We start from the raw sequence: 27,190 nt of genomic DNA, 5'->3' as shown, positions 1-27,190 counted from the left end.
AAGCGAGAACCAGAGGCAGCTCAGCTGTTTTACTAAGTCAGTGGAAAAGTAACAGTACAGATTTCAGGTGCAATAAGGGAGACGGGGCCGACTGAGCCCCAGCGTCAGAGGCCCCACCCCCATGCTAGACAGCTCCAGTCCAGTCCAGCGTCTGAAGCGTGGTCCACATGTGTGTGCGTATGAGCACATGACCTATCTGGATGCCCGAGAGCATCTACTAAGTGTGCTGCCTCCGTGGAGGGCACCGGATTCCATGCCCAGCAGCTGGGCCTGAGAAGAGGCTGAGGGGTCGGGCCCTAGAAGCGGCCGAGCACGGTGGCTAACAGAGCCATGCGGATGTACATGCCATTCTCCGCCTGCCGGAAGTAGGCTGCTCGGGGGTCCGAGTCCACCTCCACACTGCAAGAGAAGGAAGAGTTACCATGTGCCCAAGACAGCCTGAACGGACTGAGTGCACTCCCAGAGCCAGACCCCCGCCCCCAAGCACATCCTCAATTTTCACGCCACGTCACCTTATCTCATTGACTCGGGGCATGGGGTGCATCACCACCATCTTCTTCTTGGCCCGGGTCATGATGTGGGGAGTGAGGATGAACTGGCCGAAGCACTGCGAGGCAGAGAGGGGCCCCATGAGCACGGCCGGGCAGGGGCGGCTACGAGCCCACGAGCCTGGGTTCCACCCCCCGTCCTCGCACTCAGTTGTCGCAAGCGAGGGACCCAGCTTTCCCGGCTGCCAGTCTGGATGCCCAGCAGCTCCAGCCCTGGCTTCTCCTCAGCCCTCGTGCTCACAGCTTCATACTCCTGGCTAGACCCGAAGCGCTCCTTCTGGATGCGAGTCATGTAGAGCACGTCGGTGTCGGGCAGCGCCTCCTCGATGCTCTCAAATTCCTCCTGGAGGGTGAGGCCCGGCCAGGGTGAGTGTGGTGCCGGCACTGACCGCCCAGCCCAGGTCCCCCACGGGCTCCCAGGGCCTGACCTGCTTGGTGCCGCGGGACGCCACGAAAGCCCGCACGTCGGGGGGCATGCGCAGGCTGGGAGGCGCCACGTAGCGCAGGCTGACGCGATACTGGGTGAGCAGGCAGGCCAGTGAATGCACCGTGCGTCCGTGCTTCAGGTCCCCAACCATTGTGATCTGGGGAGGAAGCCGGTCACCAAGAGGGCCCCCAGACTGAGCACACCCGCACCCCCATTTTAAAGCTCTCGGCCTCAGAACCAGAACGTAGACCTCAGAATGCGCGCAACATGCGCTGAAAGGCAGAAACCACCTCCCCACGGTCCCCCTCTCCAGACCATCACCAGGCAGGCCTCCAACCCCTACCACCACCCTCACCGTCATGCCGTTGACCGTCCCAAGCTCCTCCCGGATGGTGAAGATGTCCAGCAAGGCCTGGGTGGGATGCTCTCCGACCCCATCCCCGGCATTGATCACTGGCCTCCGGCAGTGCTTGGCTGCCAGCTGTGAACACGGGGACGAGGAAGGAGAATCCTGTCTTCTGCGTCTCAGGGACCCCTACTCCCTGCCGCAGTCCCACTCCTCCTGGGGTCCCCGCACCCATCTGGCCCGACTGAGACCTGCAGTCACAGGAAGTGTGGGCAGGAGGGCCCTCGTGTCCCTGGGTCCAGCCAAATCAATCCTGCCCCGGCACACAGGCCGGCCTCACCTCCACCGCTCCGGGCTGGGGGTGCCGCAGCACCACGACGTCGGCGTAGCAGCTCATGGTCTGCACCGAGTCAGCCAGGGATTCACCCTTCTGGACGGAGGACGTGGCTTCTGAGAAGCTGAGCACGGCGCCCCCCAGCCGGGCCATGGCCGCTGCAAAGGAGCTGCTGGTCCGCGTGCTCACCTCGTAGAACATGGAGGCCATCACCTTCCCCTGGGGGAGGCGGGAGTCATGTGTGCACACACGTATTCACCTTGGGGAGCGCGTGGGCTGATGCCTGCCTCCCCAACTTACGCAAGAGGGGTGCTAGAACCCTGTCCCCCAAACCTTCCCAGGACCTGTTGTAGCCTTGACATTTCCACCATAGTGTCACTCTGAGCTAAAGGTCTGCCTCCAAAAAGCCATTGTTAAGAGTCTGAACGAGACATTCATTCTCTGGGAGAGAAGGAAATACCCTAGACTTCACTCCCACGAATACACCAGCACCAATCAAGTGACCAGATTAGCGGGCCTGTGTGCTGGTGCTCAGGGCCTCGCAAGTCAGCTGAATACCGATCGGAGGAGGGCAAGCACGGGGGCGGCCTACAGGAGCAGGACCTCCCAGAGTAGGGCTTACCTATGGAGGGTGTGGACTCACACCAGGGGACCTATGGCAGGGGAGGGAGACCCCACTGACCACCGCACAGCCCTGCGGACACGGGCCTGGATCCCCAGCCCACAGCCCTGACCCTGACCTTGAGGATGTCGAGGCTCCGCTCCTTCTGCACCATCATGCGCAGCGTGTGTGCCACGTTGAACAGGTGAGACATCTAAGAAAGATCCCAAGTCAGCTGGAAAGGCGGTGGCCCCCAGGGGCCCTAGCCCCGACTCTCCAGGTCCTCAAAGCTCTGGGTGTTCCCCTCCTCCCTCCCCCAGGCACCTGATCCTTGGTGAACTGCTGGACAGACAGGATATGTTGGCCCACTAATGAGTGCAGCAGGGGTGAGGTCTGGGGGTGCAGCAGGCCAGGGGTCCCCAGGTTCTGGGGCGATGCCTGTCTAGGTACTGGTGGTGGAGGGTAGCAGGTGCCGTCAAGGGTTCCCATCAGCTCTGCAGAGTGAGGGACGGGGCGGAAGAGGCTGGTCAGAGGGTTCCTCCTACCCAGGCCAGATCAGAGAGGTCCCCAAGGTGAGCGCGTGTTCCGGGGCGTCTCTCACCTGGCTCAGCTGCCTTCCGGGAGGTCTTCTCCTTTGGCTCCTCAGCTACAAAGAGGGCAACAGGACAGATGTAAGCCTGTGGCTGAGGTGTGTGAAGAGCCCCCGCTTCCCCAGGACTCCGGACCACAGTGTCTGTGTTAAACCAACTCACACCACAGTAGCTACAGCAGGTTAGGTGAGGGCAGGAAGGACCGGCAGCTCTGGGCATGGACACGTGATTTCCCACAGGGGCTGTTGTGTGTGATCAGTGGTGCCCTCCCGGAACCCTCCCAGTTGGCAAAAGGCTCCTAGGCAGGGAGAACGGCCAGGCTCACACCAACCAACAACCTGGATTTACCCCACGCTCTGCTGCCCCATGGGATCCCAGCTCCCAGGCGGAGGAACACAGCTGCCCACAACAAAAAAGGGCCTGTGAGAAGAAGCTGTGGGATGCCTCCCTCAAGCTGGGCGGGCTGATTTAGGCAAAGGCGGGCACAGCAGGTCAGATGAGGGCAGCAGGAAGGACAAGGTAAGTGGACAGAGGTGAGGTGCTGGGGGGCGCTGGGACAGTTCCTAGGCCACAAAGTCCCCAACCTCAGCCCACCTGGGACAATGCGGGGGAGAGGAGCCCATCTGGACACGTCTCTAAGTCCAGGTGGCCCCACCCTCCACGTCATAGGACCTTCCTCTTACCTGGCAAACCTGGGTCAGAGGCTCGGTGGATTCGGGGCGGCAGGTGGAAGCGGCCATCGGGAAGCGCTGGGATGCCCCGGCGGGGCCTCTCTGGGGTCTGGAGAGACAACACTGGGTACTGACCTGACCCTCCTCAAATTCAATCCCTCAAGAAAAGCCAAACTGCTCCCTGTCCGCTAGGATTCTACCTCCATCATGTCCCCTCAGCCCCGCCTCCCACTGGGCTGCCCTCAACAGGCGCGGGCCCACTGGCCTCTCCAAGACGTCTCTCTGCTTGGGTTAATAATGGGGTGTGTTTCCTGTGGGAAGACTCCTAAACTGAGAGTTAATTCTATGTTTTGCAGTAGAGGGGATAGGTGGTGAGGATATTAAGTGTTAAGTGACGAACGTTCCACTGCCCCGAACCACCAATGCTGCCAGCCCCACGCCTGACTGTACCCCCAACCCCGCCCCTCAGCCCAAAGCAGCGCGCATACCGTGTTTAGCTCACTGGCGGCGGGGGCCGAGGGCGTGAGCTGGGGAACAGCCCCCTGTGGCCACTTGCGTACATCCTGTCCGTAGCCCGGCGGCACCAGCACCTGCGGACAGAAGGCAGGGGTGGGCAAGTGAGCCAGACTGGGGTCCTAAAGGGGTGGAAGCCAGCGAGAAGAAAAAAATGCCCTGGGGACCTGCACCCACCCGCACCCAGGGCAGTTGGATGGGTAGTGGGACCACAGAGATGTGCTGGGGTGGGAGGAGAATATAGCACGAGCGGGTCACGACCGGCCTGAGCATGGGCCACACACATACCTGCCCGTCAATATAGGCAACCTCTCCTCGCAGGACCACACGGCGGACGGTGCCCTTCACCTTCTGCCCTTCAAAGGGTGTCCAGTGGGCCTTGGAGAAGGGCATGTGGTTGGGGACCGTCCATTCATGCTCCAGATCCACCTGTCAGAGTCACGGGTTATGCCAGGCACGGGCTGCGGCGTGGAACGGCTCCCAGGGCTGGGGAGCCCCCGCCCCCCGGCCTTCAACCCCACACCTCCACATAGGTGTCCTCCTGGGGCGGCAGGTGGAAGATGCGCCGGGGGTTGTGGTGCAGTCGCTGCAGCAGGTCATCCAGGCTGAGCCGGCCCTCGCTCACTGCCGTCAGCAGTAGGGGCAGCATGGTCTCCAGCCCCGGGAAGCCGGGGGGTGGCTGGGGCCCACACTTCTCGTCCACGGCGTGGGGGGCTGGGAGAAGAGAGCATGACCCTCGGAACCGATCGCCTCCACACACGAGAGGTCACGCACGCCACCAAGATGGTGCCTCACTACCAACCCCGATGCTAATTTTTTCTGGGAATCAGAAGGTAGGGAAACTGGGACTGCTGTCATCTTTGGGGGCCCACCCCTTTCACCCACATTCTCTCATTTACAGTTTACTCATTTGCTCATTCGTTCTTCCAGTAAATATTTATCAAGCACCTATGACAGACCAAGAACTGTATTAGAGGCTGGGATCCTACCCAGATCAAGGCCCAATCTTCATGGAACCCGAGGTCCTTGCCCGTGAGGATGGAGCACGAGCCCGCCCGGGCAGAGGGGGCTCGGCCTGGGCCCTCTCACCATGGTCGGAGGCAAAGCAGTCGATGACGGCCATGTTCTCCCATAGGGCTTCCACATCCTGCCGGGAGCCAAGCTCAGGCCGAACCTCCCCCTTCCCGGGCCCCAGACGCTCCAGGTCATCGCGGCTCAGGAACAGATGGTGGGGCGCCACCTCACAGGTCACCGGCAGCCCCCGTGCCTTTGCGGCTTTAATCAGCAGGATCTGGGGGAGAGCAGGGAGACCTCGAGGAGGCCTCCCTCCAGGCCCCACCCTGCAAAGTCCCCGCAGCCCACCTCCCCTCTCGGAAAGTCATGGGGCAGATGTGCTGGGTACGGGCTCCAGGCGCCCCTGCTCGTGCCCTGCCCCTCTCCTGCCCCCAAGGACTACCCTGATCACCTGGAGTTACTGGGAAAGCAACAGGGGCACCTGTGCTGGGCTCTCACCTCTTCCTTCCGCGCCACGTGACAGATGTGCACCGAGCGCTGGGTCAGCTGGGCCACCATGAGGACGGCGGCGACACTCTGACGCTCTGCGTGGGCCACAATGGGGAGGTGGGACGGCCACGTCTCGAAGTGCTGGGGGCAGGAAGAACATTCCAGGACCGTGCAGAGCCCAAGCCCTCACGGAGCTCCTGACTCACTGCTGCCAGCCCACTGTGCGGGGCCCTCAAGCCAGGAGGTACTGGTTGGCTGCCTCCTCCCACCTGCCCACCCCTACCTCCATCCACTGGGCCACACTGTCCAGCCGCAGCTCAGAGAAGGTCTCGTTGAGGTAGAGCTTCAGCCCTGCAGCAGACCCAGCCACAGCACCCAGGGTCCCTGCGTTTTCCGACGAAGCTCCGAGGAACAAGGCATAGTCACAGCGGGCGCCGGCCTCTGCCAGCTGGAGAGGGTGCATTTGAGATTAGGCCCCTCAGCACCGGTGCCAGCTCGGCACCCATGCGTGGCCTGGGCCCCTGGGGAGGGGCAGAGGGAGCAGGGTTCAGGGAGGTGGGGGAGGCTGGTGGGGGCATGGGGGTCACCAGGAAGCAGGAGAACAAGGGCTCACCTTCTGTGCCAGGGCCAGAGCAGGGGCATCGATGATGGGGGGCCGGGTATTAGGCATGGCACACACCATGGTGATGCCCCCGGCCAGGGCAGCCGCTGTGCCTGAAGCGAAGTCCTCCTTGTGTGTCCCCCCTGGTTCCCGCAGGTGCACGTGGACATCAATCAATCCTGGGAGAACACGGAGGCAGCAGATTAGAGGAAGATTCCGAGACACGAAGGGCATCAAGGAGGTGAACTGGGGTGGCAGGAAAATAAGCAGCGACGGATACAAGTGAGAGGTGGTGAGGTTGGTCAAGGGCATCGTGGATGGAGGAGTAAAAGAGCTTCGAGTGAGGCAGATTCTGGGCCCTCCCCACTCTGTACACTCCAGGGCAGAGTGGGCCCCACGGCCATCCTGTGCTGCACCCAGGGTCCATGCAAGCTTCTACCAGCGTCCAGAAGCCAGGTTCTCTCAAGAGATGCACTTACCAGGTACCCGCACGAGCTTCTGGGAGGTCATGCAGTCAACATGCACCTTCAAAGGAGGGGCTGGCCCAATCTGTCCTAGGGCCTGCAAAGTGGAAACCACGGTCAGCTTTGACTTAAGGGCAGCCTGGGAGGTGCAGAGAGGGATTGGGTTTTCCCATAAACCAGGCTTCGGCCTCTCTATACCCATCTTCTCTCTCTGCAGCCACAAAACTTGATCACTAGCATAGCTGTTTCGTACAGGGCACGCTCACTTCTCCCTCTTCCCCCACTGACACTGGCTGCCCCCTTCCCGGCACCCAGGTGTCAGTTACCTCCACAAACAGTTTGGTGCACTTGATATCGATGATGAGGGGCACGGAGAAGTCAGCGGCCAGGCGCCGGGTGCGGTAGCCCTTGGTGACAAAGGAAGAGAGACGCCGGCCCCCGGCCCCGCGCATGGACAGGTTAATCACTAGCTCGAAGTTCTTCTCAGCGAGCTGCTCCAGGATACTTCGCTGTGGTGGACACTCTCCATCCACTGCTTCTTCAAAGTGCCAGTCCACAGCCGTTACCTGTGGCCCAGAGACAAGGTCGGGGCCAACCCGAGCCTGGCAGGGGCCGGGAAGGCCAACCGGAAGGGAGGAGAGGTGGCCCGGGAGCCCATGAGGAGGATGGGGACCAGGCTACCTCTCTTTGCTACAGGCAAAGCATTTTTCTTGACAAGAAAGGCATCTACGCTATGGTTACCAAGGACTCTGCGGTATGAGCCCACACTTCACACAGAAAGATAAAATTCTGGAAGGACACATGCCAAAATGTTAACAATGGTGGGGAGGTCACGAGGGAATTCTTTTTTTCTCTTTGCTTCTCTGTATGTTCTACTGCTCTACGTGGAATATATAATTTATACAATGACAAGAAAAGCAGGGGAACAGGGAGAGAATTCCTGGGTGCTCTCACACCCTTGGAGAGTGGGCAGTGTGTAGGGCAGGAGCAGCCCATACCTTGACACCGTGCTCTGTATAGAAGTCAGCAGTGCCCAGACTGGCGTAGAGGCTGTAGCCCAGGCTCTCCAGCAGTCGCACAGTTGGGAGCAGCTCACTTTTGTTCTGAACCAAGAAGGAGGATGAGGCTGTGTTTCTCCCGTCTTCCACTTCAAGGTCAGCCCTGGCCCAGGGAGCCAAGGCCATCTGTCCCCCCATCTTCAGGCACCCCCCGGATTCTGTACCTTATAGCTGCCAATGGTCAGCAAGATGTTCTTCTTGGGGATCTTAAAGCCAGTGCTTAGCATGGCCTTGAGGTAGGCCTCACAGCGGCTCTCCCCGAAGCCAGCCACTTCCCCGGTACTGGTCATCTCCACACCCAGCACCACATCAGCACCCGCCAGGCGGGAGAACGAGAACTGGGGCACCTGAGAGAGCAGGAGGTGAGTGAGGCCCAGGCGTGATGGGCCCACATCCTGCACCAGTGGGGGGGCCTCAATCCCCTCTCTCGGCCTCCTCCAGACAGCGGGGTGAGCCTTCCCTGTGCGGCTCCACGTGAACCCACCAATCATCGGCTGCTTCCCAAACATGCTCGGGCTCCCCTCGGTCTCCACGAGGCTACTTCCTGGCCTCGGAACACTTCCTCAACAAGCTTGGCCAATCTCAAATCTCACATCCTGACCGTCCTCCAAGGCTCATTCCAAATACCACTTCTTTTCTTGAGCCTTCTTGAGGGTCACCACCCTCTCTGGAAGTCGCACCTCCTTTAGCATTTTGTTTTTATCTCTACTATGCAGGTTTATCGCACACTGTTCTAGAAACAAGCTGTTTTTGGACCCGACTTCTCTTGCCTCCCATCACTAGAGTGGAAGTTCCTAAGAGACAAAGACCATCTTATTGCCCTGACGGCCCAGGAAGGCCTTGCCCACAGGAGGTGCTTGGTTTATACGTCGACTGACATATAGCTTGTGCAGGAGATGAACTCCCTCCACTATTTGCCTCCCCGCTGACTGACAACCTCGGGCTTCAATCCTCCTTACCTTTACCCCCACGACTCCAGAGCCAGTCATGAGCCCCACAGGCTCCACTTCTTCCCCCATGATGACCCGCGTGGCCAAGGCTACTAGGTCCACACCCAGGGTCTTGGAGACGAAGGGGAAGGAGCGGGAGACACGCACGTTGCACTCAATGACTTTCAGCTGGTCGTCCTGGGCAGAGAGGGACTGGTCAGGCCTTCCACAGGTGGGCTTGTGACACCATCCCAGGGACCTTGGCTCTTCCCCCCACTCATCGTCTGTGGGTCACCAACCCGGGACAGGGGGCAGGGTGACTATTAGAAACCCTGACAATACTGTGGGCTCGAGTTGTGACCCGCCCCTCAGGCTTTCCTCCCCCGATGAGGGCTCCCTGGCGCCAGGGCCGGCACAGAACAAGGAGGCGCCACGGACCTCTGGTCCCTGCCTTTAGCCCCTCTTACTACCTTGGCAATGAGCTGCAGATTGAAGGGTCCTGTGACCTGCAGCTCCTGGCCCACGGCGTGCACGATGGCTTTGATCCGCTCCAGGGTTTTGGCAGTGATGTCCTGCGGCGGGGTCACCAGCGTGGCATCACCTGAATGCACACCTGCGTTCTCCACGTGCTCGGAGATGGCGATGGCTGCCACCACACCATCACAGGCCACAGCGTCCACATCAATCTCCTAGTGGGTGGTGGGGGGTGGGCGGCGTGCAGGGCAATGTGATGTAGAGCAAGGGCCATCTTCTTCTCCCGCTCGCCCCTGCAGGAAGCTTCCCTTCCTTTAAGAGCCCTGGCACAACCCGTCCTATCCAGCCCCCTGTGCCTACAAACTTCTGTAGGACCAGAGAGGGGAGCGCCTCTGAGGCTGGGAGCCTGCCTGCAGAGACCTGTCTGCAGCCTCCCACCTTGGCCTCCTGGATGAACTTGGAGATGACCACGGGGTGCTCCTTGGAGACAGCTGCCGCACTGCTCAGGAAGCGCTCCAGGTCCCCATCGGTGTAAGCCACATTCATAGCAGCACCACTTAGCACATAGGAGGGGCGCACGACACAGGGGTACCCCACAGTCTGGCAGAACTGGCGGGCAGACTAAGGGCAAAGGGAGCTTAGCTGGGTTGCTCACACTCACCCGTGACGTCATCCAGCCTCCAGCCCCCCACCAGGCCCCAGCCCACCTCTAGGTCACTGAGCTCCCTCCACTGAGGCTGGCTGATACCAATGGTGTCCAGGAGCCGGGAGAACTTAAAACGGTTCTCAGCCGAGTCGATGGCTTCAGGGGAGGTGCCCAGCACCCGGCACTGTTGCCGATGCAAAGCCATGGCCATGTTGTTGGGCAGCTGCCCGCCCATGGACAGGATCACGCCTTCGGGGTTCTCTAGCTCATAGATGTCCATCACCACCTACGGTGCAGGAGGAGAAACAGGTGGCGGCAGCAGGCAGGGTCAGGGGTCTGAGTCTTCTTGTTCTCTGCTCTTCAGCCTTCACCCTCAAACCCCACAAGTTCTAAAGAGTCTTAGGTCCGTCAGCTACTCCTACTTGACTGGCCTCCCAGGCTAACGGGCAGCCTTCACCCGTCTCACCTCAAAAGAGATCTCATCGAAGTAGAGTCGGTCACACATGTCATAGTCGGTGCTGACTGTTTCTGGGTTGTAGTTCACCATGATGGTTTTATACCCCATCTGCGACAGCGAGGGGAATGACATTCAGCAATCAGATGGGAAGAAGAGCACCGAGAGAGTAAAGCCAAAGCAGCACTCCAGAGAGCACCGCCTCAGCTGTCTCTGAAACTGCTGTACAGGACGGCTGCCTTGGGAGGGAAGTCAGACCAGCAATGAAGCTAGCGGAAAAGCAGATACAGAGTTCTGGAGAGGAACCACATGTGAGGCACAGGACGGCTTAAGGGGACCCCCCCAACCCAAAGCCCTGTGATAGACGTTAAGGTGCAGCAATGACTAGAGAGTGCCAGGGTTGAGTGTGGGTGGAAGGCAGCTGCCAAAGCTGATTAGAACAGCAGAGAAAACCATAGGAAAGACTAGCTCTTGGACCTTTCGGAGCTGCTGGATGCAGCCCACAGCACACCAGTCAAACTCGACGCTGGAGCCGATACGGTAGACGCCAGAGCCCAGGACCAGGACATGAGGCGTTCGAAAGCTGAGGTCATGGGTGGTGCCCCAGTATGTCAGGTACAAGTAATTTGTCTGGGCTGGCCATTCAGCTGCAACTGTGTCAATCTGCTTCACCGCTGGGCAGATCCCCAGTTCCTGACGCAGCTTGCGAACAGCCAGCTCTGTGCTGAAGAAGAAGGGTCAGAAACATAGGCCCTGGGAGTGGGGTATGGACCAAGTGGAGGGCGGAGATCCCAGGTAGGGATCAGAGAGGAAAATTCCCAGGGATGAAGGTCAGAGGTCTCCAAAGCTCCCCACACCCTCCCCTCCGAGGGCCCCTCACTGGTACAAAGGTTCTCTGCCCGGCACTTCTCAGCCCGAGGCCCTCCCCGCCATCCCTGACCTGAGAACTGCGAGGGCAATCTGCTTGTCTGAGAAGCCGAGGCGCTTGGCCTGCTGCAGCAGGGGTAGGGGCAGAGACTGTCCACGGTGTTGCTCCAGCAGCTGGGTGTGTGCTACGATCCGCTTCATTCGGTGCAAAAACCAGCGGTCGATGCGGGTAAGTTCGTACAGGCGATCCACCGAGTAGCCAGCCCACAGGGCAGCTGCCACCACAAAGATGCGCTTGTCTGTTGGAGTCTCCAGCTCCTAACGGGGAGAGGGCAGACAAGCTAAGCCTCCGCTTCCCCATCTGTAGAAACAAATCTAGTGATACGTCCGCAGAATAATGAAAAATGAGAAATGAAGTCACCGAATTCTCAGCAAAGTGAAAACACAGCAAAGGTCCGCCAGTGACTGCTGCTAGTACTACTGGTAGCAAGCTCGGGGCTGGGGACAGAGAGAAGCAGGGTCCGTCCCGAGGGTACTGCCAGGGGAAGGGGAGCCGCTTACCATGTCACTGACGGGCTTGACTGTGTGATCAAAGCCCACGCAGTTCTCATCCACCATGCGCAAAGCCTTCTGGAAAGCTTCCTCAAAAGAACGCCCAATGCCCATGACCTCACCTGGAGGGATACCATGTGAGCACTGAGGGCCAGAGGGCAGAGGCAGCTGGGGGCGTGCTGCCCAGAATGTCTGTAGTTTTTTTTTTTTTTTTTTTTTTTGGCCTCAGCTTGTGGCCTGCAGGATCTTAGTTGCCCAACCAGGGATCGAACCCGCACCCCCTGCAGTGGAAGCTTGGAGTCTTAACCCCTGGATGGCCAGGGAAGTCCCCAGAATGTCTGTAGTTTACAGTCAAGTCCCACGGTGGTGGGATTTATGGTGTTTCATTGAGAATCTTACACTTGCACCTCTTCTCCCTACCATTTTCATGTTTTGTGTTTATTAGTGAAATGAAACTAAAATGCCTACAACGGGCATGTGGATACTGGAACATGTTGCAGTTGTATCACAGAGGCCCCACCCACCCCTGTTGGGTTATCGTTATTCGGTTTGCTTTATTCATATTGTGATGATACCATCTGGGATCTGGCTTACCCTTTAAAACTTTTTAAAAGTCTGGTAACAGGAAGATGATCCCATTACTCTATAAATCCATCCAGAGCTAATCACATTTACAGCTATCACTTTAGAGTACTTCCTCCTGGACTTTTTTCAAATATGTTTTATATATGATTATAGTACACATACAACTTCTATCCTGCTTTTTCCCTCATGGTAAGCTTGTTCCCACATTCTATGTCACTTTATTACCAGCAGTTTAACTCCTGTATGATTTACCATAATGTAACTGCTCACTTACTGTAAGACATTTAGTTTTGACGTGTTCATCATTCTAAGCGAGGCTGTGATGTTTTCTGTGCTTTAGGTTATCTCCTTAGGATAGATTTCCAGAAGTGCATGGGCAATAGGTAAGATAAATCTTCTGGCCCTTGGTAAGTATTAGTGGTTTTATAGAAGTTTGCGCTTTACAATACGAAGTATAAATTTAACCAATCTTCTAAGAAGTGTGTATAATCATTTAAAACAGTTTTTGCTAATAAGCAAAAATAATTATCTCATTTTAACTAGATTTATAACTACTAAAAAGAGGGAACTTCCCCCACCCCCCAGCCCTGCTTATTGATTTCACATTCTATAAAGTTCTGTTCATGTCCTCTGACAATTTACCCTAGGGTCTTCAAATATTCCTTACCAAATGTATTTTTCTGTTTACAATCCTAACATTTGTTTCTTTAAAAAAATTTTAAAAACATCAAGGTGGTACCAGTAATGTTAAGTAAGTGGATGAGTGATTTTGCTCAATTCCTTTGTAATGTGGTTATATTACAAAAGTTTTTATCCTGGGTAAAAGAAAAACCCAATGCACTAATACACGCAGGCCTAGAAAAATCCTGGAATCACACATATCCCCAAATTAATCTCTGTATGACAAGATTACAGGTGATGACTCTTCTTTGGTTAAACTATCTTTTCTAATTTCTCAATGATTCATGTATCTTACTTGTATAATAAAAGTTACAAAAAGTGACCATGGCAGATCACACTCCAAGAACACTCAAATAGATGTAAGATACTTAAATGTCTCATCTAGGAATCAATTTTTGATTGTCCTATTTTCAATCCACTTCTTTTAGCCACAATTTATGGCTTCATTCCCATGTTTATTATAATTTTTACGTTAACAGAAATTCATCTCCAGAAGGAACAACTTGGCAGTCCTGTAAGATTTCTAAACATTCTGAGATCATATCTGAGCTTAGACTTACGTGTTTAAAGGCTACTATTGCTCTTAATGGAAAATCTGGAACACAGCAAAATGCTCTTACCCTTAGCTGGTGGCACTTTGGTACATGCACATGCTTGTTTTAATGGAAATGCTTTGCAGGACAAACCAAGGCAATTTAAAGGGTCAGTATAAGGAAGCAAACTAACTCAATCCCAGCATGCTCTCCACTGCTTGGAGGCTGACCATCATGCCCGTTCACTATTCATTACTAAGTGTCCCTGTTTTTATGAAAAGGTGTCTGATGTCCTGCTCTGATCTTAGACATTGTATTAAAAAACATTTCATTTAGTGACCATGGCAGGAAGTGCCCAGAGAAGGAGATACGCTCAGCGTGGCTGCCACTGCGCTGACTTGGCCTTAGAAGTGTTCATAGGAAAACAGCAGTCGTCGTTTCCCTGAAGCAATCAGTATTTAAACAAGCGTGGAGAACAAACTGTCACTGTATTAACAGCCTAGTGACGAGGCCATGGGCAAAATGCCATGAAGTGCTGTGCGTGGAGTTTCATGGAACTGGTCTCACCCATGACAGGCAACGTACTGTAAACAGAGGAACATAAGCAACTAGCAACTGATCTAGTTTTCAGTTCTTGGCTCCGCCCTTTACTCAGGCACACACTTTCCTTCTGTGGGACCTGCTTACTCATGCGTAACATGAGAGAAATGAGAGAGTCCAATGGCTATCACCCCATCCCAAGATTTTTGACATGCCATCTGGGGAGTGGAGGTAGCATGTGTATTCGGACAGATTTCCAGATGCCTTTGATTCCCGCCCCTGAGGAGGACTGCTATCTTAGTTGGAAATATTAGTTCTGAGAAACCGTGTTCCCAAGAAGCTGCTCATATAGGAGCTGAAAGATCATGCCAGGGAACTGACTCTATGACATTCTAGGTCCTTGGGACATGTGGGACCCCATGAGGTGATCTGGGGAGGGGGCTCCTGGGGTGTGTCTCTCACCAACACTCTTCATGCAGCTCCCAATCTTTGTGCTGACACGGAGGAACTTGCTGAGGTCCCAGCGAGGAATCTTCACCACACAATAATCCAGACTGGGTTCAAAGGCTGCTGTTCCCCCTGTCACCGAGTTCCTGGGAGCCATCGGGTGAGGGTGCCAGAGGACAGAGCAGGAGATGTAAATGGTGAGCTTCCAGATAGTTCTCTCCATCCCACACATCCAGGCCAACGTCCTTTCCACGTTCCCTGTCCCATACATGTTTTTTTTAGCTCCCCACCACCTTTCCTCCCTGATCTCTCCCCAACCCTTGTACCTGAGTTCGGGTAGAGGGATGCCCAAAGCCAGCTTGGCTGCCACGTAGGCCAGTGGATAGCCCGTGGCCTTACTGGCCAGGGCGGAGCTGCGAGAGAGCCTGGCATTCACTTCAATGATGTAATACTGCAAAGAGAGAGAACAGAGAAAGAGTTACCAGATAACTGGCTCAGAAGGCCTGCCTAGGAAAGGTCTCAGAAAGGCAGGAAAATAAAGCAGCATCCTCCGACCCTACCAAAGATAATCCCAGCTTCTACTCCAGGGTCTGTAGGGTTAAAGGGCCTCTTGGCGTAGAGGCCCCAAAATTATGGAAGGCGGTCCAACAGCTACAGTATCAGCCCCACGGCCTAGATTCTCACCTGCTCAGACTCAGGATTCAAGGCATACTGCACGTTGCACTCCCCCACAATTCCAAGGTGCTGAGTCACCTTGATGGCCGTCTGCCGCAGTAGCTGGTACTCCCTGTCATTCAGCGTCTGGCTTGGAGCCACCACTATGGACTCCCCAGTGTGGATGCCCAGTGGATCTAGGTTCTCCATGTTACACACCTGTGAAGGGAGAGTCCCAGAGTGGTCACTGCCAAAGGGAGTCAGGAGAGGTAGGAGGCTGCATCCCAGGGTCCTGTTGCCTCTGGAGACGCACCCATCCTGGGTCTGAGGGACATCGACCTCTCAAAGATATCAGCTGGACCCCGGCTCTTACAAGGGCTCATACTGCCTGATGCTATGCCCCTCCTCCGTCACTCACCGTGACACAGTTGCCATAGGTGTCTCTCACCACCTCATACTCAATCTCCTTCCATCCTTTCAGGGACTTGTCTACCAGCACTTGGCTGGTATGGGCAAAAGCCGGGGCCACGAGAGCAGACAGCTCCTCTTTGTTAGAGGCAAAGCCAGAGCCCAGGCCCCCCAGGGCAAAGGCTGCGCGCACCAGCACGGGGTACCCCAGTCTCTCGGCAGCTGCCTGGGCCTGCAAAGAGCAGAGATGGACAAACGGATCAGGCCTTGACTGCGTGCTGCGCGGAGGGCTCCTGGACCCAGAGAGAATACGATGTCAAGGAAACAACACCTGTCCACCCCAACCATGCCCCGAACCTGCTCAAGAGAGTTTGCTGCCTCACTGGGGGCCACGTGCTCTCCGATCTCGGCCATCCTGGAGGCGAAGGCGCGCCGATCCTCAGTCAGCTCAATGGTCTCCACGGGTGTGCCCAGGACCCGGACCCCATACCGAGCGAGCACCCCAGCCTTGGTCAGCTCCACACCACAGTTCAGAGCTGTTTGGCCCCCAAAAGTCAGTAACACGCCATCTGGGCGCTCATTACGTATCACCTGAGGGAGGAGAGAGGAATAATAGGCATTAAGACCCTGGGGTTAGGGAGTGGATCAAAGAAGTTGGAAAGGGCTTCCCTAGTGGCGCAGTGGTTGAGAGTCTGCCTGCCGATGCAGGGGACGCAGGTTCGTGCCCCGGTGCGGGAAGATCCCAGATGCCGCGGAGCAGTTGGGCCCGTGAGCCATGGCTGCTGAGCCTGCGTGTCTGGAGCCTGTGCTCCGCAACGGGAGAGGCCACAACAGTGAGAGGCCCGCGTACCGCAAAAAAAAAAAAAAAAAGAAAGAAAAAGAAAAAAAAGAAGTTGGAAAAACCCAGAGTGACACAGGATCCCCCTGCCCACGTGGGTCCCCTCCTCAGTCTAGCCTCACCCGAGTCATACCTGGGTTACGTAGTGAGGCGTTATTGGGAGGAAATAGACCTTGTCAGCCAGCCCCTGGGAGGTCTGCACAGTGGCAATGTTGGGGTTGATCAGCAACGTCTGGATGTTCTCCTCCTTCAGGGCCTTGATCGCCTAGGGGGACAAAAAGGGCATATCGGCCTTGAATGCAGAAGCAAGATTTTCAGTCTTAGACCAGTATTTCTCTTCCTCTTCTCCCCTCCCTGGACTCTCAGTCCCTAAAAACCCACTTCTGTTCCTCACCACCTCACCTTTCTGCACATTCCCCAGATCTCCTGGGTCACTTCCTCCCTACAACTAATGCTCATGCCTCAGCCCTGTCTGCTCCTGAGGGCCACACACCCAGAGGGTCAGGGACGCACGTGCTTTACCTGAGAGCCTGAGTAGTCAAACTCTCCGGCTTGGCCAATGGAGAGGCCCCCTGAGCCCAGAATCAGAACCTTTCGTGGTGGTGGAAGCCCAGAGCCTGGGGTGGGAATCCCACGGAGACAGAGGCGCTCAGCCAGCCGCTCTCGAACTATGGAGGCAAAGAAAGTCATAGAGTGTTAGAGCTGAATGAGACTGAGAGGTCATCTAGACTAACCCCTCACTTTACAGAAGAATCAAGAACAAGTCATGCCTCTAACGAGTGGCAGAGGCAGGACCAGAAGAAGCCAGGACTTGTGATTCTGGGTTCCTTTGAATAGAAGAAGCATACATGAATCATCTTGGCCTGACTGCCTTCCAGCCCTCCCGCCTAACCTCCCAAACACCTATCAGTTTCCCGAGACAGGTCCATCTTATGCCTCTCCTGGAGCCCATTCTTAGATCCACAACCCAGTTCTACTCAAGTGCTTACCTGTCTGGCCCCCAGGGTTCCTGGTGGTGGCTTCTTTCACAGTGTCCAGAAATATATCAAAAAGAAGTTCCATATCTGAAGGGCCAGCGTGGTGCTCTGGGTGAAACTGGACACTGTTGAAGAGAGTGGATCACGAAAATTGCCAGCATCATCGGCAGCCTTGGAGGTAGGTAGTGGGAAAGGTGACGGGGGCCACTGCTGCACTTTACTTTTTGATCTTCAAGTCCCAGTGGGCTTCAAAGCCGTACAGATCCAGTCATCATGCCAGAACCACCCAGGCTCACCTGAAGAAGGGCAGGCTCTCATGTACAATGCCTTCATTGGAGTGATCGTTGGCGTTGGTGAAAAGAGGAAGCCAGCCTGCTGGCAGTGAGTCTGTTTCCACAGCAAACCCATGGTTCTGGGATGTTAGAAAGCAGCGCCCAGAGCCCACCAGCAAGCATGGCTGGTTATGGCCTCGGTTCCCATATCTGGAGATGGAAACGTACTGAGTCACAGGCCCCTTTCACCCTCCCTTCACTACTGTACCAAACCCAGCTCTTGCTGATCTCACGATTCTCAACAACCCGCACTCCTATTTCAACACTAATGAACACCAACTCTACTCCCAGTCCCAAGACTCCCCACACCTCATCATGTCAGAGGTGTGGGCACTTCCTCTCCCCACAAGTCCCACCTCATCTTGTAAGTCTTGGCCCCAATGGCTAAGGCCAACAGCTGGTGTCCCAGGCAGATCCCAAAGACAGGTCGGGGGTTCGGTTCAGATAAGACACGGCTCAGTGTGGATACCACGCTGGGATAGGAGGCGGGGTCGCCAGGGCCATTACTCAGAAAGAGACCCTCATACTCTGGAGTGGGCAGAAAAGATGATGTCAAAACCCGTGGTTCAACTAGAGAGAAACACCACTAGAGCAAAAGCCCTTATCTCCACCTTCTTCCCTGCAGCTCATGTTGACTTTCAGCAACTGGACCGAGGGCCAGACCTTCCACCCATGCTGTTTGTCTGTCACCTTGTACAGACCTAAGCTACTCACCCTGACTGTCTAATGCGTGGTCCCAGGGTACCACAGTGACCTCTGCCCCACGCTGGCACAAGCATCGGATCTGATTATACTTGAGGCCACAGTCCAAAGCAAGGATCCGAGGGGTGCCCCCTGAATTGAATACCCGTGGGACCTGAGGAATAAAGGGCGATGGTTGACAGCTGTGATTAGTAGGTATAATGTGCACACACAACAATCCCTACCTTGGAGGCCTCTTTTGGTTCTCCCTCAAGTGTTCACCCCTCAGTATGGGCAGAATATAACTACTGTGCTTAGTCTGGGATACTCTCCCACTCTACCTCTGTACCTTAATGGAGACCTCCGGCACCAGGGCGCGGGCATTGGGGTCCAAGAACGGCAGGGTTGAAGGCTCCGTCCCATCCTGGACCAGCTTTCCCAGCAGAGACCCTTGCTCTCGCAACTTCTTAGTCAGCTCCCGAGTGTCCACTCCTGCCCAAACAGCAGACTCTGAGAGATCACTCCCCCAACGCAGTCACGCATGACGTCAGACTTCCATTTCAGAGCCTGAGTCACACACTGTGACTGTTCCATGGGCATCAAAAATCCCGGGCTATCCTGTTGGAAGTACCCTACCATGAAGTACTCTTGCCCCCAAATATCACATATGAATTGAACCACCACTCCAGATCTGTTTACAGAAAATAATACCAAGGGACAAAAGAACACGCTAAATGATAATACAGGAATGTAATCAATAAAATGCAGACTGTGGGGTATTCTAAAGGAAAATCAATGGTTTGTGTCAAATAGGTTACAAGGCCCAAAGAGTAAAGATTATCAACCAAGTGCAATGTACAGACCTTGCGTAGACCCAGATTCAAATAAACAAAGTTTTAAAAAAATCAGAAAGTTGGAGAAATTTTAAACATTCCTTGTATATTTGATATTAAGGAATTACTGTTAATTTTTAAAAGGTTACCGTAATGTTACTGTGATCATGTTTTTACAAGGGTTTTTTTTTTCACAGCTATTGAACTCTCTGTGGGTGAAATGATATTATGTCTGAGATTTGCTTCAAAATAATCTGGGAGTTGTGGTAGTGGTGATGAAATAAGTTTAGCCCTGAGTTGATGAAGCTGGGGGTTCATTATCCTATTCTCTCCTTTTGCATGTTTGAAATTTTCCATCTGAGTGAGAGCTCAGTTCCTTCCCCCAGCTCCAGTCCCCAGTCTAAAGCTTTGGAATCAGGTACACTGTATCACAATCTTGGACTCAAGTCCCAAGAGTCCACAGAGTCCTTGATTCTTTCCATCTGGGTATCTGTGCTCCACTCAGACACCCCTGTGCTTGCACCATACCTTGTAGGCCGGGTATGCCACGCTGTTGCAGCCACTCATGCAGGGTACAGGTGGCGCTCCAGTGGCTGGGTGTGGGGCAGCACTCTCCTACCACCAGTCCTGCCACGTGGATCCCCGAGGATTCAAACCACTGTCGATGGGAGGAGGAGACTGTGAGGAGCCCAGGGCCACACACCTTCCTGCAGGGCCATGGACCCTGTACTCCAGCCACACTCAATGACCTGTCGTTCCTTTAACATGCCAAGCACCTCATGCTTTTGCCTTTTATCAGCAATGCTGTCCTCCGCATGAAACACTGAACACGTGGGCCTGGGGTGCCTGATTAGTAATTGAAATGACATTTTCCTTTTCCCTTCCTTTTCTTCTATCCCCTTTTCCATGAAGTCACCCCCATTCTCACCCACTGCAGCTTGTGTCTCCTCCTTAGAGCTCACCTAAGTTCACTTTGTTTCTACTTGACTTGCTATTTCCATTGTATTACAAATGTGTCCAGATGTCTTCATCAGCGAACTATGAACTCAAGAGCAAGGTACCTGACACATGATAGTAGTCAGCGTTTACTGAGGGCCCACCTGGTGCCAGGCACTATAACAGATGTTGGGGGAGGAGCATGAGCATAAAAAAAGACAAGGTCCTGTCTTCAGAATGTTAATTTGCTACCTAGGGAACCAGAAAATAACAAAGTAACGTAGATAAAACAATATCATAATCACAGGGTGTGATAAAAACATAGTGTAGAACAGGCAGGGGCACAATACCTTACTAAATAAAAACAAAGCTTCAGGGTGCAATACTAGGCATTATACCCCCACCCCACCCCCACCCCCCACTTCGTAAGGGATTATCTTTAAAAAAAAAGGTAATGTACGGCTTCCCTGGTGGCGCAGTGGTTAAGAATCCGCCTGCCAATGCAGGGGACAAGGATTCGATCCCTGGTCTGGGAAGATCCCACATGTCGCGGAGCAACTAAGCCCGTGAGCCACAACTACTGAAGCCCGAGCGCCTAGAGCCCGTGCTCCGCAACAAGAGAAGCCACCACAATGAGAAGCCTGTGCACCGCAATGAAGAGTAGCCCCCGCTCGCCGCAACTAGAGAAAGCCTGCATGCAACAACGAAGACCCAACACAGTCGAAAATAAAATAAATTTTAAAAAAAATTAAAAGAAAAAAGGTAATGTAAATTTGCTACTCGATAGATAAGCTTATAATAACTAAGTAGAGAAACAGATTGTTTATCTAGGAGAAAGTGGCATATTTAAACTACATCTGCTTAGTGGTGGAAGGTTTAAAGAAAGATGAATGGGATCTGAAGGCTAGTTTGGCAGGACCCTCCATGGCTAGGTGTCTGCACATGGACAAGTGCATTTATAGCATATGTGCTGCAGAAGCATCCGTGGTGGGCTGGTGGCTCCAGGAGGCCTTACTCACCTTGGTTGTCAGGGCCTCAATTTTGCAAGTGTATAAACTCAACTTTGACATGTATCTAGAGTTGACAAAGCTGAAGACTTAGGTCAATTAACCAAGATAGTGCATTATAAGCTAGAATGCAGTGAATTTACACAGAATGCAGTGAATTTATGTGATGAGGAATGGTTCTTCCAGGAATACCAAGCACTTCTCTTTCCTAGAGTTTCCTTTTCCAAGTGTCAGGGTGACAGGGAAAGCATATTAAGAATTAAAGGCTCAGTAACCCTAGAATTAGGACAAAGTGAGTTTTGAGGAATACTGCACCAGAGGCTATGGCTGCTCTACAATTAACTTGTGTTGATTTTTTTTTTTTTTTTTATTACTTGAACTCTCAGAGGGCAACTTAGTTTCCAAATTCCAGACAAGGAGGAATAGGAGAAACCTCACTGAGAAGGAAACTGAGTTTCTTATCTACATACTGTAAGAACTCTACTGAAAAGTGGTAAAGAATGAGGCAAGGTAAGGAAAGCAGGTTTAGATGATAATCAACTTCATTGGTCTGGTAGGTGAACTGTGACCCACCATCACTGAGAAGGGTGTGACCCTAGTTTCCAATCTCTTTCCCATTAATTTACGCACTCTTAAAGCACTGCTCCCATCACATCTCTCTGCTGCTAAAAAATTTTCACTGGTTCCTTACTAGAGCCCAGACTCTTCGCCTTCGCCTCCAGCACTCTGTGCTTCTCAAGGTGTTACCTAACAAACCCTGCAGAGTGCTTGTCTATCACTTTAGTGTGTACCTGCTTTCTCCAGAATGCCTAGCGGAATGTCAGTGTCTTCACTAACAGTTAACAATTACTGATTTGAAAAGGAATGTAGAGAAAGCATTGGATGTGGCTACCTTGCTGAGTCCGAACTCATCCACTTCATCTGGGGGAATGCCGTAGTTACCAATCAGAGGATATGTCAGCACTAAGATCTGTGCTTTGTAGGAAGGGTCAGTGAGGGCCTCGGGGTAGCCGACCATACCGGTTTGAAACACTGCAAGAAAGAGGCAGAGCTGGGGCTTAGGCAGGGCATCTTCGGAGCACTGCCCCGAGCGAGGATAATGCCCCAGTGGAGGCTGCCCTGACCGTCAGGGATAAAAGGGGCCGGGCTGGGGAATGGCGGGGGAGGGGGTGTGCAGGCGGGAAAATGGCGGGGTCTGGGTAGGGCAGGCTGGGCAGAGAGGGGCAGCAGAGAGTGGGATGAGGTCGGCAGCCAGCCCGGACTTGCTTACCCACTTCCCCGGCAGTCGACACAGCGGCCCCAAAGGGCTGGCCCCGCAGGACCGACCCGTCCTCCAACACCAGGGCCGCCATGGGAGCGGAGCTCAGAAGCCGGGGTGATTACAGAGAAGCGGGAAACGCAGCAAGCCCCAGCGGATGCTAGAACCACGTGAGGACGGCGCGCCCGGATTCGATCCACGTGGCTAGCCGCGCCGGTGTCTGGATCAAGGGCGGCGTGGACCGCGCAGGAGCCCAGGCGCTCTAGGCGGCGGCAAACTGCGGCGGCGCGGGCAGCTGGCGGCGTGAGGGGCGGGGCCAGGAACGTGAGGGGCGGGGCCAGGGCAGCGAAAGGGTTGGGTCACCTCCTCTACTCTACCCTGCGCGAAGCGATGGGATACCTGAGAAAGCCCGCTCTCCCAAAGTATCCTTTACCACGCCAACCAAGAGACGAAAAAGGAAAAAAAGAAAAACTGTTTATTATGGTCAACAGCACAAATGGGAACCGGTACTAGTCCACTCCTGGACTGGGTCTACAACACCCAGGGTTGTGCAAATTTCCATCCTCCTTCCGACGGCGGCCTCTGCCTTGGGAGGGAGGATCCGCTGACCAATGATGTCTAGGAAGCAAATCTCCCTGGCTGGACTATGATGGGGATGATCTTTAGTCAGTAGGAAGACCTATGTGGTTCATGAAGCCTTGGCTTTTCGACGTTGAGTCCCCCAAAGGAGGGTGGAGATGGATAATGTGGTGGATCCCAGAATACCAAAGAACATGAGCAGTGAGAAGGAGCCCTGTGAATAACAGACCAAAAAAACTTCACACAGGGTTACACCAAGGGCTTACAACCTAACACCCAGTTCTTTCCTAGCATACCTGTCCCCTCACCCAGGGCAATTCTCTTATAGTTTCCTTCTCTAGGTGATTTGCATCAGCTCCTGGTCTTATGGCTCTTCTTTCAGAGAGGTACTTACTCTATGCATTTCTCTTATCCCTAATTAGAAGACCTAATTCCTCACCTGGCGCATACACTTGTAGCCATGGAAGCCTTCAGCACAAACACACTGCAAGCGACCTGGACCATCAGGTGCACAAGATCCATTCTCAGGACACATTTCTGGGAGCCAGAGAAAAACAGAGAACATCACTGGATTTCATTAGGTATGTTTCCCAAATATCTCCTTCAACTTAGATTCTCTCAACTGTTTCTAGGTCAAAGGTAGTGAGGAAAGATTACAGATAATCAGAACATTGTCATCATCATCATAAAATTATTTTAAAAATATTAACAAAAGGTTAAGACCTTTTCTCTCCGAGGGGTTAAAGCTTCAGAAACCCAAACAAAAGGCACTTAAGCAACTTTACTGTCTTTCTGATCTAAATCGGAGAATACAAGAGAGGAAGGGCAGTTTCTGGAGGGGTGGAGGTGAGACAACATACCTGGGTCCCCAGTGCTGTTGCAAAGGTTCCTTTGTTCTTGGCAGGTTTGGTTGTTTATATAAGAAGTGATAGTTTTCCAAGCATTAATACCTCCAGGACAGTTGACATCTTGTGGCAGTATCCTGAACACAACACAGGCAGTCATAATATGCAGCCTGAAGTTGCTGAGTTCACAGCACTGCCTCTCTTTGGTTCTCTCCCACACCCCACACCCCTTACTCACAGAGTCTGGAGCTGGGTAAAGCCACGGAAGGTGTTGGCCAAGTCACCCTGGAGGGAGTTTGCCTGCAGGTCTCTGCAAAGCACACACTGTTAGCACTGTGCTCTAGGAAAACACCTTACTTCCATTCACACATGAATGTGTGTGACTGGTAATCCAGTGTGTTTCTGGACTGGTAATCCAGTTCTCATTCTGAGTTGTCCAAATGTAGACAATATTTAAACATCCTTTTAGGAGTCCATCCTCAAAGACTTTCCCATTAACCCTTTGCCATAATCACCTTTTGGGAAGGATAATTAACGACTTACATGATGATAGCAGTATGTGCCTGAGGAAAGTATGGACCGGGGTCCTTCAGAGAGCAGTTCTGGAGATCCAGCCTGAGGAAATAGGTAATCAGCAAAACTGTGTGTCTCTCCCCTTCATCCAAGGTAAGCTAATACAACCCCCTTATCAGCTAATATTAATTGAACACAGCTGTGTCGGGGCCACAATCTAGGTACTCTGGTAGATGTTTTAATCCTGCATTGTCCAATTAAGACACCACTAGCAACATGCAGCTACTTAATTTAAATTTAAAAAATTCAGTCTTTCATTTGCACTAGCCACATTTCAAGTGTTCAGTAACCACTAAGGTGGTTAGTGGCTACTGTATTGGAAGGTACCGATACAGAACATTTTCATTGTGGCAGAAAGTTCCACCGGACAGTACCGTTCTTATCAGTATATCTATGCATCTGTGCATATATTGAAAGAAATTTGTTTCTTGTCAGGATTAGTGAAACTCACTCACATTGTAATATTATGATTCTCAGATCCACAAAAGGCCATCATATGGGAAAAAAATTCAAGTCACATAAATGAAAGTTTTTTCCAAGTGCATTTCCTACCACAGATTGGATGGATGTAAACTACTGGATATTAAGGTCCATGCCACACTATTTTTTATTCCGTATCTATTGCTGTCTGTTCCTTTATTCTACAAATATTTACTGAGTGCCTACGAACTGCAAAATTTCGGAGAATTAAAAATAACATTCAGTATCTTAGCTTGCAAGTGGCTTACAATGTAGTAGGGGAACAAGACCATCACCAAAAATAAAAACAACATTAAATTAAAATATGAACAGTATATAAAATTAATTTGAGTGGTACAGACACTAAGAATTAGAGGAAATAAAAAAATAAAAAGATATTACTCTGGTTTTTAGTAGTAGGAAACATTCACAAAAGATGTTGGAATTAAAGGATAGATATGTTTTAATTTGGTGGAGGAAGGCAATTTTAGGTAAAGAGAGAGGTTTGAACAAAGAAAGAAAGGCGGAATGCTTTTGGAGGTAGGAGAGTCTGGCTGCTGCCAGACCCTCATGAAGGGTTTGGGTGGACAAATAATTGAAAGTAATGCTGAAAAGGTGGGTTGGGCCAGTCTATGGTAGTTTCTGGTTTGAACTTTATCCTAGGACAACAGACAATTATAAGTCTAATTTTAAAGCCAGAGAGTAATAAGGGAAAAAAATTGGTTTTCATAAAGTTTAATATAAAGAAGTATTTAGGCAGATGAGGGAAAGAGAAGAATGGAAGCAAGACATGAGACATTTTGAGTCTGAAGTGAGGGTGCTCTGAAAGAGGAAATGTTTAACAGGAACCTAGAGGTACCCACATGTATCTGGAGCTTGGAGAGAGGTCAAAGGAAACTAAAAGAGATCTAGTTTTGGGAGACACCTGCATAATGGTTGAAGCCATAAGAGGTGGATTCTCAAGAGTGTAAGAGGAAAACAATGCAGAGACTAATCTGCATAAGGGGACAAGAAGAGAAATTTGCATCAAAGACAAACATGAATTAATGAGAAGGGGAAGAAAACCATATTCCATAGTGTCCTTCAGGCCAAAGGAGTCATTTCATGCAGACACACAGTAAATAAGCCAAAGAGTTGACAATAAACAAAAGAAACAAGCTTAAAAAAATGCTAAAAATTATGACTTTTATGCATTTCAACCAGGAAGAACCACAGGGTTGTTTACTTAGCCAAAAATGCTATAACAGATTAAAAAGTCTGAGACTCATGGTTTAGATGCCTCCAAAACAGGCACGAATATTTATCTCAAAAGCCAATCAGGCAAGCCTTGAAGAATTTGGTTTGGGAACTCTTTTCCAGTATCCAGGGATGTCTTCTCCTCCCTCACCCCAGGATGGTGCCCTTCCTATTCAGGCAGCAGCGGGCGTGCAGCATTAGGTCTGATGTCTGCTTACAATAAAGAGCCACTTCTGACAAATTTTGCACACTCCCTGGACACTGGATGCATATCTGCAGAAGAAAGAAAACTATTAGGACTCCAGAAAGAAAAGCCAAGAAACAAACAAGGATCAAAAGTTAACTGCCAGTACACTCTCCAGAAATCCTCTAACACAGGGCATGGACGTGTCCTACCTTTATGTCAGGTTTACTAGAAGACGCATTTCTTCCCCTTGGAACCAGGCGCCAAAACAGCGCACCAGAGAATTTCTGTACCAGATCTTGTCCAGGGAAGGACCTCATCTTTGAGAATCACTATTCGGACATACATATTATGCCCTCTCCAATGACTTCTCAATCTGCCAGCCCCGATTTGGCGGGTGTAAAAGGACTGCAGGTACACAAAGAACTCATCAAGCATTACAGAAAGTACAGTCCTGCCAACGCACGATATACGGCATTCGTACGCTGTTAAGCTTGCAGAATGGCCAGAGGTCTCGTTTGTAGAAAGAACGACTTAAAGTTATTCAACGATTTTAAGGTGCAAGGAGGTCAAATTTAGAAGGTCTTTGGACGTCGGCAAGGAGAAGGCGCTGCGAGACAGCGGCCTGAGTACTCGGAGTGGGAGCTGTATGGGCTACGTCTAGGGAGGCCCCAGGGACGAAATCGGGGCTGCGCGGAAGCAGAGGAGTGGGGAGAGCCGAGGGCCGGCAAACAACTCTGTTTCAACCCAACCTTTAATTTGCTTCAGTACCTCGGGTAGCGCCAAAGCCCTTTCCACGCTCAGAACGAGGAGTAGGGCTGCAGCCCAGGGCACCACGGTCAAAGGACTGTCGAGCCCGCGAAGGGCCATTTTCCGCTCCCTCTGTCCTTCTTGGCTGATCGCGAGACTTGCGCGTGTGGCCCCGCCTCCCACCGTGTCACGCCCTCGCCGGGGCGTGGCCTAGTCTGCCAGGCTAGTCCGTTGGGCCCGTCGGTCCGGGGAGGGCTAGGGGACGCTGCTAGTCGC

At 52.8% G+C, this 27,190-nt stretch overlaps 2 protein-coding genes across 4 annotated transcripts; both read right to left on the bottom strand.

Moving 5' to 3' along the window:
- Window positions 1-14: 14 nt before the first annotated feature.
- CAD (carbamoyl-phosphate synthetase 2, aspartate transcarbamylase, and dihydroorotase) lies at window positions 15-22,525 on the bottom strand. Its single transcript, XM_082852387.1, has 44 exons — window positions 22,301-22,525; window positions 21,923-22,062; window positions 19,616-19,745; window positions 18,604-18,746; window positions 18,288-18,429; window positions 17,930-18,101; window positions 17,538-17,723; window positions 17,254-17,366; window positions 16,787-16,932; window positions 16,398-16,529; window positions 15,784-16,017; window positions 15,437-15,658; window positions 15,049-15,237; window positions 14,691-14,815; window positions 14,380-14,510; window positions 11,588-11,700; window positions 11,100-11,344; window positions 10,637-10,883; window positions 10,172-10,270; window positions 9,767-9,991; window positions 9,498-9,680; window positions 9,056-9,274; window positions 8,616-8,783; window positions 7,821-8,003; window positions 7,597-7,701; window positions 6,925-7,164; window positions 6,614-6,695; window positions 6,147-6,313; window positions 5,817-5,981; window positions 5,543-5,674; window positions 5,120-5,321; window positions 4,554-4,744; window positions 4,319-4,459; window positions 4,006-4,107; window positions 3,530-3,626; window positions 2,858-2,902; window positions 2,581-2,750; window positions 2,396-2,470; window positions 1,662-1,874; window positions 1,331-1,456; window positions 977-1,132; window positions 790-891; window positions 513-607; window positions 15-399 (listed from the first exon to the last, which is right to left on the bottom strand). The coding sequence occupies exons 1-44, from the start codon at window positions 22,380-22,382 to the stop codon at window positions 297-299; spliced, it is 6,678 nt and encodes a 2,225-aa protein (XP_082708513.1). The 5' UTR covers window positions 22,383-22,525; the 3' UTR covers window positions 15-296.
- Window positions 22,526-22,677: 152 nt separating this feature from the next.
- Window positions 22,678-27,047, bottom strand: ATRAID (all-trans retinoic acid induced differentiation factor; the record flags this gene model as incomplete). 3 transcript variants are annotated; one of them, XM_082852389.1, is made up of 7 exons in its annotated part: window positions 22,678-23,081; window positions 23,307-23,404; window positions 23,728-23,849; window positions 23,951-24,022; window positions 24,256-24,327; window positions 26,199-26,253; window positions 26,936-27,041. In XM_082852389.1, the coding sequence occupies 6 exons, from the start codon at window positions 26,249-26,251 to the stop codon at window positions 22,977-22,979; spliced, it is 522 nt and encodes a 173-aa protein (XP_082708515.1). In that variant the 3' UTR covers window positions 22,678-22,976. The 3 variants fall into 3 exon arrangements, with proteins under 3 accessions (XP_082708515.1, XP_082708516.1, XP_082708514.1); XM_082852390.1 differs by lacking the exon at window positions 26,936-27,041 and adding an exon at window positions 26,377-26,484 and having other exon boundaries at window positions 22,679-23,081; window positions 26,132-26,253; XM_082852388.1 differs by having other exon boundaries at window positions 22,687-23,081; window positions 26,132-26,253; window positions 26,936-27,047.
- Between the last annotated feature and the right edge of the window lie 143 nt (window positions 27,048-27,190).

This window comes from Leucopleurus acutus, assembly GCF_964270905.1.
Source record: "Leucopleurus acutus genome assembly, chromosome: 12".
In the NCBI taxonomy this organism is placed as follows: Eukaryota; Metazoa; Chordata; class Mammalia; order Artiodactyla; family Delphinidae; genus Leucopleurus; species Leucopleurus acutus.
Note: the sequence above shows the minus strand (reverse complement) of the source record. Positions and strands in the feature narration are given on the sequence as shown.

Bases quoted from the DNA above. Each gene is read 5' to 3' on its own strand.
- CAD (XM_082852387.1), bottom strand. From the start codon at position 22,382: ATGGCGGCCCTGGTGTTGGAGGACGGGTCGGTCCTGCGGGGCCAGCCC. The intron at 16,530-16,786 runs GTAAAGCACGTG...TTGTCCCCCTAG, and splicing joins TTGACTACTCAGGCTCTCAG to GCGATCAAGGCCCTGAAGGA. The intron at 14,816-15,048 runs GTGAGAATCTAG...CTCTCTTTGCAG, and splicing joins TGAATCCTGAGTCTGAGCAG to TATTACATCATTGAAGTGAA.